Raw genomic sequence first — 14,446 nt, 5'->3', positions numbered from 1 at the left:
AGGGTAACACATTTGTTATGAATTTATTACAGAGGGAAATGGTATTTGGCAACACGTGGTAACACTTAAGGTATATCTGTTACAAGGATCAGTTACAAAGGGGTCTTTGTTATGAAGCAACAACACAATTGTTATTTCCATTAGTTGTGACAGGGTAACACAGTTGTTATGGATTTGTTACAGAGGGAAAATACACATGGCAACACTCAAGGTATATACCTTAGCGATTTCCTTGTCGACACTGGGCTCTTTGGAAGCGGCGGGCGACGGCGACAGAGTGCGGCCCGGCGAGGCAGACAGGGACTTGCCACGCGCCGCCTACACGCATAAGAACTTTTCAAATAGCTCAAATTTTATATGAAAAACCCAATGAATGAGTGAAGCGAATGGATTGATTGGATAGAAGATGGTGTATTACCATGACTGACAATGAGGGGCTAAACGAAGGATTTATTTGTATATAGGAGTAGATTATCGACCACATATGGATGGACTTCATAAGAAATGTTATGAGAAATTTTGAATGTGTTTATGACTGCTGGCGACAGTGGCGAACTCAATTATAACGAACTGGTTTCGATTCATAGAATATGGACAAAATGTGTTTAATTGAATTTCGCATTATACATAGAGTATTGGAAAGTTAAAATTAGGTATTACACCTGTCCTTTCAGTAGACTACGGAGGAGTATTGAAATTTTGAAACCCCTTACACTGGCGGTTATATAAAAATTGCTTCGAAGAAACAAATATTTTGTTTGTGATGATATAGTGACGACATGGATTCGTGTTTTTAGTAATTACTTTACCTTTTCGTGATCTTTGGATGGCTTTGGCTTTCTGTGTACTGGCGGCTTGCCCTCACCGGGCGCGACCGGCGTCACTGTGAGCAATAAATATACTGTTAGAAATATGTTTAAAAAATAATGAGTCTGAGTGTAGGGCCTGAGTGAGTGTAATTCACGCAATTAAGGCCCGGTTTTGCAATCATCAGATAACTTTTATTCGACGAATATGTTTGACGTTTCGACAGCTTTTGTATGGAAAATATGCCAAACGGACATATTTGTTCCTCAAAAAAAAGTTATCTGGTGATTGAAAAATCGGGCCTAAGTCAATTATTCTACCTGAGTGAACTTTTTGAAAAATCTGTTCAAATACGACTCGGTTTCTCAGTGTCGTGAGACAAATAGGCTAATAATAAACAAATCGATTGATTTTAAACCAAACCTCTCACATTTGTTTGTTACCCACCAACAAATTTATGATGTCGATTAACCTTGTTTTTTTAGGATCGTTCGAATGATCACGATCTTTGGAAATTTCAAACGTCTATCCTGGCGATTGCTTGGTCACATAGGTGTCACAACGAAGCCTCAGGAATAAGTTTACCCTTTTAATCTTCGGGTTTGGAACCCTTAAAATCGAAGGCAACTTGCAGCAGCTTTTACAGTTAGTATATTAAACATGAGGTACGTAGCAGTAGGTTACTGACCGGGCTTGGCGCCGGCGTGCATGGAGGCGGGGCGGGGCCGCCGCGGCGCGGTGTGCGGCCGGCGCGGCGCGTCCCCGCCCGCCATCACCGTGCTGTCGCGCGACACGCTCGGCGTCGTGGCCACCGACAGCGACAACGTGTCGCCGCCGCCTGCACACACAACTACATGTTATATACGTATATAGATCCAGAACATTCTTTCCTAAAGTCGGTGGTAGCGCCAGCGATAGTGAACGATAAAGGCTTCAAGGTGGCGGTAAGAAAAATTAAATTACCTAGTTCATAATAGTTAATTTCATAGCAAGTTTTTAATTGTTTTTACATAATTAGGTCATAGAATGGTTGTGTTCATTTCATTTGTCTTCTAAATAAGTTTGGGAAACTTTGATCTAGAACAAAATACGGCTATAAGGGTCAGTCACAAATTAAAAGATCAACAAATACTGTTGCATACATTGCAGTTCTGGACATTATATTTGACTGCGCAGTGCGTTTTAGTCTACCGTCACAAAAGTACGGATGGCGAAGGTGCAAATCACCCAATAGTGGCCAAAATACATTGTCAGTGTTTTCTGAACGAATCACGATGATGGATGATATGTGACTGCTTGCGTAAAGCTTGCAAACAAATTGAAATTGCAACAGTGCAGTGATTTTCTCTTTCAATAGGTGTTACCAACATCGTTTTGTATATAAAATGTATGTATTGTTATTAGCATGGTAAAACCACATGCATTAATAATTAACATAAAAGGGAGTTTGCAAGACTAAATGACGTTTTATTTCTCACCCTTTTGAGATAAAAGTTTCTAAAGAATTTCCATATGATTTATAGTTTATTCTAGTTACACATTTATATCAAACAATAAATTAAGACAACATTTAAATATGTTTTAGTTATTGGTTAATAACAGTACATTCTTATAAACTAAATGTTAATATTTACAAAAGCTTAACATCAAACATTGAACTGCATCGCTCAACATAGATCTACAGCGTGAACAACGAAAATGAACCTTAAGATTGTCACTCAAAGATTAATATCGAATAACCCAAAAAATCACACGAAACAAACTGAAAAATTAATACGAAAAACAAAATTAAATGTAAATAATTGGTAAATAGGAATTATTCCATGCAAAAATTGTCGTTAACAACTGTCTTCAAGAACAATACTTAATTAAAGACGTCCTTAAGTGTCATGCTGAAAATGATACTGAGGTGACGTGCTTAAGGAGTTTTTTCAGTAAGGAAGTTGTATTGAAGATTTTGTGTATTTAAAAATATTGAAAAGGCAAAACGGCATTGCTACGAGCGACTAAACGCGAGATTGCAGGTTTAGTTTAAGCCAGTTTCAGTCTAACAAAACCTCCCCCCCCCCCCTAACAAACAAGGGCCAAAATTCTAAATTCAGCATGACACATAAGGAATAGGGCCTCTAAGAAATAATTAACGCAAAAACAAAGAACGAAAGTCAAATCGAATGCAAGTACCTTACGTATTGTATTAAAACTTTGTGTATATAGCGTGGCGTTACAATAGTGACATCTATAATGAAACCATTGTAATTTCACGCTGTATACGCCCGGCACGGATCTTGAGCGCTCGGCGGAAGAGTGGGGATCGCTTTGCGCATCGTACACTCATGACAAAATAAAACTCAAATCTTGTGCCGTCTTGAGGTGCATGCAACTGCAGCAAAGAACGAATCACTAATGACGGCTATGACGCGAAGCGCTGCGGGCGAATCTCTGCACTCAATTCACACCGCAAAAGGGACTCGAAAAATCACTTCTGCGCAGGTGAAGGTCAACGCTCGAGATCCGTGCCGGTACTATATAATGGTGTGTGTCCGTGTCGGGGTGTGTACCTCTGGGCGTGTTGACGCCGGTGCCGGCGATGGAGGCGGGGCGCGGCTTGCGCGGCGCGGAGGCGGGGCGGCGCGGCACGGCGCCCGCCAGCGCGCTGCCCGGCCGCGAGCCCGGCGTCGTGTCGCCCGAGCGGGGCTCTGCGGGCCGACGGGGTTAGGGGGGGCTATGGCTTTGTCATTGCCTATGCGACTAAAAAGCTCTAGAACTCTAGACAGATCAACTGCGATCCAACCGCAAATTGCAGTTCAAGTGAAAAGGTAAGATAAAGATTCAAACATAGGTCTTAGAATACGTTGTATCAACTCATGTCTTGCCTTATGATGGTGTACAAAATTTCAATGGTACTTAAGGTAGCTTAAGATATAAGACCGAGTTCAAGTACAGCACGCTTACTGCAATTGAACTGCATTCGACATAAACCGTATTTTGCGGTTGGATTGCAGTCTAAGTGCGGTCCTTTTGTCTAGAGCCTAAGTTCTTGCTTTCTTTTCTTCAGTTTTTATGTGTGCAAGTGTTACGAAAAAAACGAACAATAAGTAAAAACGGGATATTTGACTACATTATAAAATTATTCCGAGAAAATTTTCCACAAAAAATCAAATACGGATTTTTCCTCCTATCCCATTAACAAAAAAAATAAATGATACAATAATATGAAATCTCGTGTATCGTCACTTATCAGTTGATTTTTTACTAACAATGATTTTAGTAGACCCTCAATAAAAAACATTTCACCACCTTCGATGCGTTTTATTTCTGTGTATTTTTATATAGTTTTTAGTCGACGAACACAATTTAGACAAATATAAATTTTTTTTGCAGATTTTCTATATTTTACTACCGAATATTTCAATTTCAAATAAGCCAAATCAGTTCAGCCGTTCTCGAGTTTAAGTCTGACTAAGGAACAGCAATTCATTTTTAATATGATGTAAAATTAATAAAGACGTTCCCAATATTTTTTAAAACCTACTTGACAGACTAATTAAATTTTTAGTCAAATAGCCTATTCTTACTTTTTTATTTTGTAACCTCTGGGCCTACTTAACACACGAAAAGTTTTAAAAGAAAGAAAGCAAGAACATACTGGTATTATCCACCGTAGAATGATTATTAATTCTTGAATTATAATATTAAATAAAATAGTTTACTAAAATGAAATGAACGAAAAGATGTTGAATGACGAAAAAGAGTAATTGTTTATGTGTGTGTGTCAATAAATTGCAAGATGAAATGGAAATAAATATTTAGTGATTGAAACTGATATTTGAGGCAAATTTCACATATTTTAAAACACATTTAACATTTTTATATCTATCATTATTGAATTCCATGCAGTGTTTAATTTTTACCTAAAGAAGCAAAGTGGATATAAACTAGCATTCGTTTGAGTTTAACAAATCCCACTTATCTCTCTTATACATCCAGAACTAATTATAATATTACACTACGTCATCTAGTCTCAAACTATGCAAAGCTAGTATTGTGACTAGACAACTCGTAAACATCATATATACTTCAAACCGTTTCTAAGGCTTTCATTACATAATTACATACATCACTAACTATTAATTTCAGCCCTTCATAGGTTAATTCTATCCAAAGGCCAATCAAAATAACTTACTTCTCAAAAGTTACCAACTCTAGCACTAAGCAAAGAAAAATGCTAGTCTAAATCCACATATAAACATTTGTGCACAAAACTCAAAGTGATATAAAGGAGGGATGTGCTATGTAGAGTCAGCAATAAAACTTGAAGAACATTGACGAACAGATTCAAATCATACCACAACATTCTACAATTCTAGACATTTATGGTATTGGCATACTAGTGCTTGCACTATGGAACTTATCACTGTGAAAGGGAGACAGAACGCTACACGTTTTATTGTCTCGCTTCAACATTAGCACTAGTTCTGCTTTAAAAAGTTCAAAATAAGCGTTCTGAACGCTACAAGCATCAAGTTTCTGTTCATTCAGTTTTGTTGCTGACCGTACTTTGTAGGCGGTTTAGATTGAAAGCCCAAGCTGTTGCTTGTTAGTCACTCTTACCTTGGAAGCAGCCACACCACCGTATCAGGAAGAGATCGGACCAAGAAGGTCACACTCTTTTACACGACAGCCAATTTGTCCTTCATATTTTGCCAAGTTGGACTAATTTGATATTCACTAAGGCAAAAAAAGTTTTTTTTTTAAACTAAAGCAACTTTTATTATTTTTCGAAGCGTTATTGTCAAGCTTAGTTTACATATTGACCACGATTCTTATTACCTTTTGCTCACAAAAAATATAAAACCACTATTAACAATTTATGAATAATTACAATTAATCCGCAATTTGGCTATCGCATAAAAGAGTTTTATTAAGAGGTAGCAGTAAATACCTTTTCCCTGACGTTTTCATTTTAAAATGTGCCTAAAGTTAAGGGGAATAAAGACTAGAATGGAACGAAAAACGTAAAAGCCAAAAACCAAGCGACCCAGTGACACCAGATGATGAAGTTGGAAGTGATTGTTTAAGAGTAAACACAATTGTGACACAATTTACGGAAAAAAAACACACTGAGATAAAAATTGAAAAACATGTTCTGCAAATCTTGATTCTTCATTTGACAGACATTGAACTCTTGAATTGTAACTCCACCTCATTGTACATGATAAATTTTTTTATTAACCTTTATAACTATATCATAAATGATGAATTAAAATCATGTGAACAGCACCATGTTTGAACCTATGAATATGTTAAAACCCGCTGAAAATAAAACGATAGTAAAAATCCCGATAAAAGTACACAAAAGCATATTTATGTTAGTGACAAATAAACGTTGACCACAAATATTAGTTCTTAGGTTAGTGATATATTTGCAAGAAGCAAATTATATTGTGAAGAAAAAAGCGACCCGCAGCGTATGCAAGCGTATCTTAATTCTAAGACATAGAAACTTTACCTAAACAATTTCTTAAGAAGTTTTAAGGAAACGTTTTTTGAACTTGATCGAACTGATACGACTTTACGATAACTCTTCCTTTGTTATCGGACATAAAGAAAGGAGAAAAGTAAAAGGACAAATACTACAGTGTATACCATATAGAGAGGTTTGAAAGAGAAAGGGGGAGGGCTTTTGCCCAGCAATGGGATCTAAAACAGGCTGATAGAATAAAGAACTTTTCAAAGCTAGACAAAAACAATACAAAATTTTTAGTAACCCAAGTTTTAGAATATTTTAATAATTAAGAAACACTTTGCTATACATATACTTTAATATCACAATGATTAGTAATTGGTCGGCAAAAATGAGAGTAATACAATATTTTGTACGAACTCCATAAATATTATAGAATAATAGATCAAAACTTGGAGCTCAAAATTGCGTATGTTGACAGGATTATGGATCCGAAAGTGCAATGCAGTAAACAGGCCTTTTAGATCCTTAATTAGACTAAAAATTTGGTTGTTACTCATATTTCACCGTAATAGTAATTTACTAAACCTCATACAACACACTGAGCCTAATTTTCTAATTCACACCAAATCAAACGCAAGCTACCATGTTCATCAAATTTAAAACCGCTTACTTTAAAGCAATCACACCTACTTTTTGATCTACGCTTATACCTAGATTGTTACATGTGACGTAGCTAACCCAAGTGCAGTACATTTCAAATAGAAAACAAATCAAATCAGCCAATATGTAAGGCAAGTTACCAGCAGGTAAACCGAAGCTTAGCTCTTAGCGACACACATTAAGAGAAATTTACTATTTCTTGAGATAACATTTTTGAAGTTTTCCGAAAATTATCGAAAATATTTTACCAAAACCGGAATAATTTTTGGGGAATTGTTAGCCAAATAGTGACGAAATTTAGGATTTAAATAATTTAGGATAAATTTCCAAAAAAATCTACTATAACACCAGTTGAATAGGACAAACAGCACAATCGGTGCGAAAACAAGCTCACAACCCAACCCAAGCGAAGCACTTTGAACCAAGCGCGAAACCGTGTGCGTCAAGCGCTCGCATGACGTCACAGTGGTACGATACGATGAGTCTTACGGGCCCTGTTGAGGTGGTGCAGCGAGGGCGAGGCGGAGGCCAGCGGGCGCTGCGGCGGCAGGCGGTCGAGCCGCGTCATGGAGTAGGCCCTACCTGGCCGCGGCGCCGGCACCGTGGGCACCAGGTCCGTGCGCCGCCGCGCCACCGACGACCACATCACCGGCTGCGGGCTGCGCTCGGGTTCGTCTGGAAGTTACACATGATTTTGAGTGTACTGTCCATAGTTCGGATTTGCATGGGGAATCTTACAAATCAAAATAATAACACTACATGCTAAATTATGATTAATTATTTTTATAATAGACAAAAGTGGAGTTTCTAAAAGACTGATACTATGACAAGTACAAAAAAATGCATCATCATAGACTGAGTTTTTATAAGTATTTGAAGAGGGAAACGTTGTACCATTTGGGGAGGGAGAAGGTTCCTATTTTCATATCTAATACATATAATCAAGATCAGAAATGAATAGTTAAATTGCGAAGACGTGGAAAAACTACTAATTCGATGGAAAAAGGTTTTCGTGTAAGATCTCTCAAGGTTCTTACGACCAACACGGTCGCGAGTAAAACTGTGAGGTACAGCTAGCACATTTCATATTATTCATTAATTGCCCGTGCATTGGTGATTTGGTAAGTAATTTCACCCTCAAATTTACACGCATCTACAAAGTAACATGTGTTTTAATATACTTCATAGCTGGTACAATAAATCGATTGAAGCTGCATATCTGTAGACAAACTGTAATAAAACTGATAATGTACCTGATAACGTCATATTCAATGAGATACAATGTCATAATAATCCTTTATTAAAACAAAATTTATCGCAAGCCTTTCAAATCGATTATGTCGAATCGAATGAGACAATCGATTCAATAAGTATTGTTAAAATCGATAATGCATTCGTAATCGTTTCTGTTCATGTGTAAGGTGAAGATAAAAGTATAACGCGTCAGTTGCCTGACTTACACAGCGAATTAGCATAATCTTTTCTTAATCTCTGGCAAGGTCGAGACGTACTCGATCTCAATACAATAGCGAATTATGCAGTGAGTCAACGTTGTATGGAACGTAATTACTATATGGGGACAATTATTTCGGTCATTACCGCACTAATGTATCTTGTGATGTAAAGAAAAAATCTATATCTGAATATTTAAATGATGTTCTCGTAAAAGAAACAATATAAGATAATATTATAGATAATACAAAGTACAACTTACAGAAACTGGTGAACATCACCACTCCTTAAGGCAGCATGGGTAGAAAAAACATGTTTACATTTTGTATGAAGGAAGATAATGGCATAAAAATATGGTGGGAGGGCTGGCTAAGTAGAAGTACGAGTGAGTCAGAAATGATGCGGTATTTGAACGGTAGTGTAATGGTACTCATATTTTACTTAGGGCTTCATAGTTAACGGGCAAGAGATATATAGTGTATTTTATGCCAATATTCATAAAGTATAGAGTCATTTGTTCAATTCCTATAATGATAAAGTCATATTCTTATTAGTCTAGCCACGTCATATCAAACAATGATGACACATCATGTAAACACAAGTAAGAATAATATGTTTTATCATCATTGGCCTTTTCCCAAATGCCTGTGTCACCAGTTCATCCAGCAAATTATGTAATAATTAATATGATAGGAGCAACTAGACAAACAAATGGCTGCGAAGAGTTTTCCGTATGAAATGGATTGGCACCAGATCAGTTATCAAATATCCCATCAAATAATGCTCATCCTTTAACACACCCGTACTTTTTCTTAACCACAACCCTTGACTTCGTCGACAAAAACACTACCCACGACGTGTTAAGACAAATCTTTGCTGAAGGTGTGCAATTTTTGTTCAAAACACCCCTGTAATCTATTACAATTGTTATTGAGGAAGGATTCTCCTCAATAACTTCCTTCCAACACCTCATAAGCATTTACTAAGGTGTTTAGAATGTAACTTATACCTTTATTATCGGTGTCTGATGAATCCAAGTGTAGTGCAGAAGCGCGTCTCGTGAGCGGCGCAGACGCGAACATCACATTTGTTGTTGATGCCGCCCTGGAAACATTAAATCACAATTTAGACTCTTATTCGTTTAAGTAGAAGTATTAGTCTTGCATGATGCTATGGAGTGCTGTTAATTTATAAAAATCAGTAGATATGGAATATTTTTCTCATTTATTTTGCCACAAATATTAACTTATACTTCGGGCTCTAAAAGCAGGACAATTTTCGTTGTCAAAGCGAGTGCTGCTGCTGTTGCGTACCATCTCGTTTCTAAAGTGGCTGTACCCTACTTTAGGACCTCATAGTTCAGGCACAAAAGGTTTACTTCCACCTCTTGTAATATTGCTGCAGTTGTACAAGCCTGACAGCGCATCACCAAAGAGGGACATCTCTCTTCCACCAATGCAATAATATAACGGTAAGATGTGCTGAAGGCTGTCGTATTTAGCCTCTTACATAAAAAGCAAATAAAGCGATGCCGATACCTTAATTACAGCGTTATATTAGCTAATTAACATTCAGCATACATCGATCTACAAGCCTTCTAGACACCTAATTATACTTTAAAACTTATAAGTTGCAAATATATTTGATCGATACGAACAAGTTATGTCAAAGTGTGTCAATGTATAACCAGAATTACTTGAAACTGACGTTCAATTTAACTCGTGAGGTCAGAACGTTGAGCTTAATCAATGAGTGCGGATTATGTCAATAAAATATTAAACTGATCGATATTATATCGATACCAATTTTAATTTTATTGAGGTATCGATTTAATATTGTTTTATGTGAACCTGTATTAAGAATATGACTGTTCCGTATCGTATTATTGATCAATAAAGTATTTGTCATAATTAACATACAAATAGGTATTTTTTGTATATAAATATATAGTATTAAATTCCAAATAATATTTATGGTAAAAAAATAAACCATATTATAAATACCTACATATCGCGCAGCCATGGAAAATTACTATAAATAGGTACTTCTCTAAATCGTTACGCGTATTAAATTTGATAGTACTATTATGCCTCTATTTTAGAAGGCTTGGCCATGTTTATGACGGACAGTACCAACATAGGAATTTACGACATCGTCAAAAACGTAATTCAAATGCCATGACATATTTGTAATGTATCGTGAAGCGTGTGAATGTTAGGATAGGTCACGCAATACCGCTATTATTAGATCAAATTTAAAACGATATCATATGAGGCATCGTTGGAAATTATTCATAATGCGATGTATTTTTATGTAAATAATCGATGGTGGTTTAAATGATTTCGGGTTGACTAATGACTGCAATTATTAAAAAAAAACTTTTCATCGTCGGTACATGGCTAAACACTGAATCGTCAATCAGTTTTAAGTCACTCTCAAGTCTCATGCCGTCTCTGTCAGTTTAAGGTTTAAATAAGCAACAGATAGTCATTTTACAACTTCTTTAAGATTATCAACAGAGTATGTCTGTTTCTCTAACAAAATTCTTTCACCAACCGTTGTGCTGATTACCTGTCCAAAAAACTAGTAAGTCATTTAACAAAACCTTTGAGAGAAAAACTTGGAAAATCTCCGCTCTATTGATACATAGCTCCCCATCTCCTTTATTTCTTTATAAAGTTCCAACTTCCGACATCCCGGTTCCTATACGTGTCGAAGAGGACATAGTATATACATTAGTCATTATCAGACTGGCATTGTGCCAAGTATTTCGGGGTCGATTTCCCGTCTAGCCAGATGCGGCGTTTTACATTAAAACACTGCGATTTCCGCATCCCGAATCGTTTGGGAGGTGTTTACCTGATCGATTGACTGACTGGTTAATTGTACATCGTGTTTTTTCGGACAGGACTCGTGTTTATTACGAAGGGTTAAAAAGTTTCATATAAACATTTATTATCAAAGTATCTATGTTTGTTAAGCATTAGCTTGTATATAAATAATGGACTAACTCACACTACTTTTGCAACACTTAAAAAAACAATATCATTAGCAAAAACATTACCATCTGAATGCTTTCCTTCACATTGATGATCTTAATAAAATAAAGTTTAAGTTTGCAAATAAACAATAACTTCATACTAAAAACGTATTTTTTTTGGTGACGTTACTTTAGAATTTCATTTAATATGCGAATCTTAAGTTTGGATCAAATAAACAATAACTTCATACTAAAAACGTATTTTTTTTGGTGACGTTACTTTAGAATTTCATTTAATATGCGAATCTTCAGTTTGGATCAAATAAACAATAACTTCATACTAAAAACGTATTTTTTTTGGTGACGTTACTTTAGAATTTCATTTAATATGCGAATCTTAAGTTTGGATCAAATAAACAATAACTTCATACTAAAAACGTATTTTTTTTGGTGACGTTACTTTAGAATTTCATTTAATATGCGAATCTTCAGTTTGGATCAAATAAACAATAACTTCATACTAAAAACGTATTTTTTTTGGTGACGTTACTTTAGAATTTCATTTAATATGCGAATCTTAAGTTTGGATTAAATAAACAATAACTTCATACTAAAAACGTTTTTTTTTTTGTGACGTTACTTTTGAATTTCATTTAAGATCCGAATAATTAGTTAATATTCAACAATGTAAAGCAATATAATATTAAATGACTTATATCCTAGTCCTGCACAGTTGTCGTATATAAAACACGCCTATTTCCGCACTCTAGGAATGTAAGGTGAACGTCTACAAGTTTTCTTGTGTACACTTATTGGACCTTTAAGGAGTTCATTATACTTATCGCAACGCAATATACAGGTGATTGCCTACTGTGCTTGAGTACTGCATTTGTACTATTTATATTTATTTTTAAAGCCAGAAAACAATCAATATTAAATACAACGCGTTGCATCTGTTATAAATAAAAAAACTAGCACCACTCAAGATAGATATTTGCTGTTTCTAACTTCTACGGGATCAAGATATTTTTTTAGGGTACTTGCTTTAGCTCTAAGCATTAAGCAATTATCGGGGTATTTAAAACACATTGTAAACACAAATAGTTTTCAAATGCAACAAACCCACTTGTCTAAAATTACTCGTATTCAGAATTACAAAGTGAAACATTTCATGCAACTGTAAGTGCCCAGCTTGCACAATATCAAATCGCACAACGTCCTATATTTACAACACTGTCACATATTGATTTGCCTATCGAAGAGATCTAACTTTAGATCGAACGTCTTACTAACGTTTGTTAGCCTGGTATATGTTAGTTCTTTTATTGACAATAGGATTCAATATGCTGTGTTGTTAAAGGCATATTTAACACATGAGAAGAAATCTACCATCACCTTAAAACATCTCCACCACCACACAAAACTAAAATAAATACTAATTGTTTTAGAAAAGTTACAACAATATTATACAGCAAACGCTATGCTTGTTATTCTCAACCATTTGCCGTTCTCCTTAGTAAATAAGTTGTAAATGTAAATGAGCAGACAACTTTGAAAAAATACAGCATCATGCTGACTCAATGCAATCTCGAAGGACCTACTTATATACTAACTCTATTAAAAGTATCAAGGCTATTCCTAAGATCCATGTATTTGATTAATATTGTTAACAAATGCAAGAAAATAACGGTAAGTTATGAGGCATATCTAATCCGTATAGCCTTTTACTAAACATAGCATTTCCAAACTAAAGTAATCTAACTCTAGTCTAAAACTAATTTATATGGTCACACCTAAAGTTTATTTAAATTAGCAGACTACGAAATCGATATAAATGATTTAAGGAAAATTGTTGCTTTTCACATCGTTTCTATCAAATGAATGTTTATACTTTAAATACCCGAGAAAATGTCTTCCGTTATGAAAACAAAAGTGAACAAGCTTCATAAATGACAAAGGCGGTGACACCAACTTTCTCGAATCTTCCATACATTACGCTGACATAATGAACAACCAAAAAATTGCATAATGAGCGCAAAAAATTTCACCATTCACAAATTAGCTGATATAGGCCATTGTGTGGAAGACAATGGTTGTCAATCGTCGCTAATGACGTCATGAGGTCAGTAAACCAAGACGGAAGCCGCGGACGTGGCTGGACGTAGCCAGGATTACTAAAGCTTAGTCCATATTAAAATAGGAAGCTGAGTCTATTGTGTATTTTGTGTTGCTTCACAGATTACATCAGAGACCAATTTGGAACAAGCTAGAATGTTCACTAGGTTGTTGCTGCTTAAAAATGTATGTTTATTCTTTCCTAAGTGTTATTCCACGATTCTACTGATAGGAATACTGGTGAGCAAACTACACTCGGCTGTCCGAAGAAGTTTGCCAAGGCACGATTCTCTTCCCATTTTCTTGACGTGAACTATGCTTATGCTTTCTTCAAGTGCATTCGAAATTACATTTCGAATTCCTCGCTTCAAGCGCAGAACAGCAATTTACCGGTATACGAACTTATTGCATATTTACAATAGCGGTGTAATTAAGTAGGTATCATGGATGAAAATCGGATTTCAGTGTAAATTATAAGTCATTACTATTCAGAGCATTTCACAATCGTATTGACTGGGTCATCCATGCTTTTAGGTGGTCAACGTCTAAATTGGGTCATATATAGAATCACTAGTGATGACGCCTATAACTTGTATTTTTTAGTGGTCTCTTAGGTTTACGCGAATGTTAGACATTGAAATGAAACGACTTTTACGGATTTTATCGCGGTTTAATTTTTGGTTTTAGTTCCCGACGTTTCGACACCTTTGCAGGTATCATGGTCACGGGCAGACTGTATTTTTGTTGTTGCATTTTTTACTTGGTTTTGGTCTAGCCTTCTTCTACTTTAGGTGCTTTTACAAACTTACAAATAAAACAGTTGAAAGTCCATTCACTGGAACATAAACTACCCAAGAAGACACTTCAGGTGGTAAGTTCATTCTTGCCCGAGTACTTCAAACCCATCTGGTAGGTAACCAACAAATCTAGTCACACCACATAGCCCGCACTGAACCCAAATACGG

General features: G+C 35.8%; 1 protein-coding gene across 1 annotated transcript in view; it reads right to left on the bottom strand.

Annotated features, from left to right (window-relative positions):
• The window catches only part of LOC113499605 (uncharacterized abhydrolase domain-containing protein DDB_G0269086-like), a 49,978-nt gene that overhangs the window by 11,763 nt on the left and 23,769 nt on the right, over window positions 1–14,446 (bottom strand). Inside the window, exons 5-10 of the mRNA XM_026880121.1 lie at window positions 9,396–9,490; window positions 7,424–7,609; window positions 3,366–3,503; window positions 1,496–1,645; window positions 810–883; window positions 220–318 (exon numbers count right to left, since the gene is read on the bottom strand). Coding sequence (XP_026735922.1) covers window positions 220–318; window positions 810–883; window positions 1,496–1,645; window positions 3,366–3,503; window positions 7,424–7,609; window positions 9,396–9,490 — 742 coding nt within the window. The remainder of the gene's footprint in view (window positions 1–219; window positions 319–809; window positions 884–1,495; window positions 1,646–3,365; window positions 3,504–7,423; window positions 7,610–9,395; window positions 9,491–14,446) is intronic.

Source organism: Trichoplusia ni, chromosome 12, assembly GCF_003590095.1.
Source record: "Trichoplusia ni isolate ovarian cell line Hi5 chromosome 12, tn1, whole genome shotgun sequence".
Taxonomy (NCBI): domain Eukaryota; kingdom Metazoa; phylum Arthropoda; class Insecta; order Lepidoptera; family Noctuidae; genus Trichoplusia; species Trichoplusia ni.
This window is presented reverse-complemented; position numbering and strand designations above follow the sequence as displayed.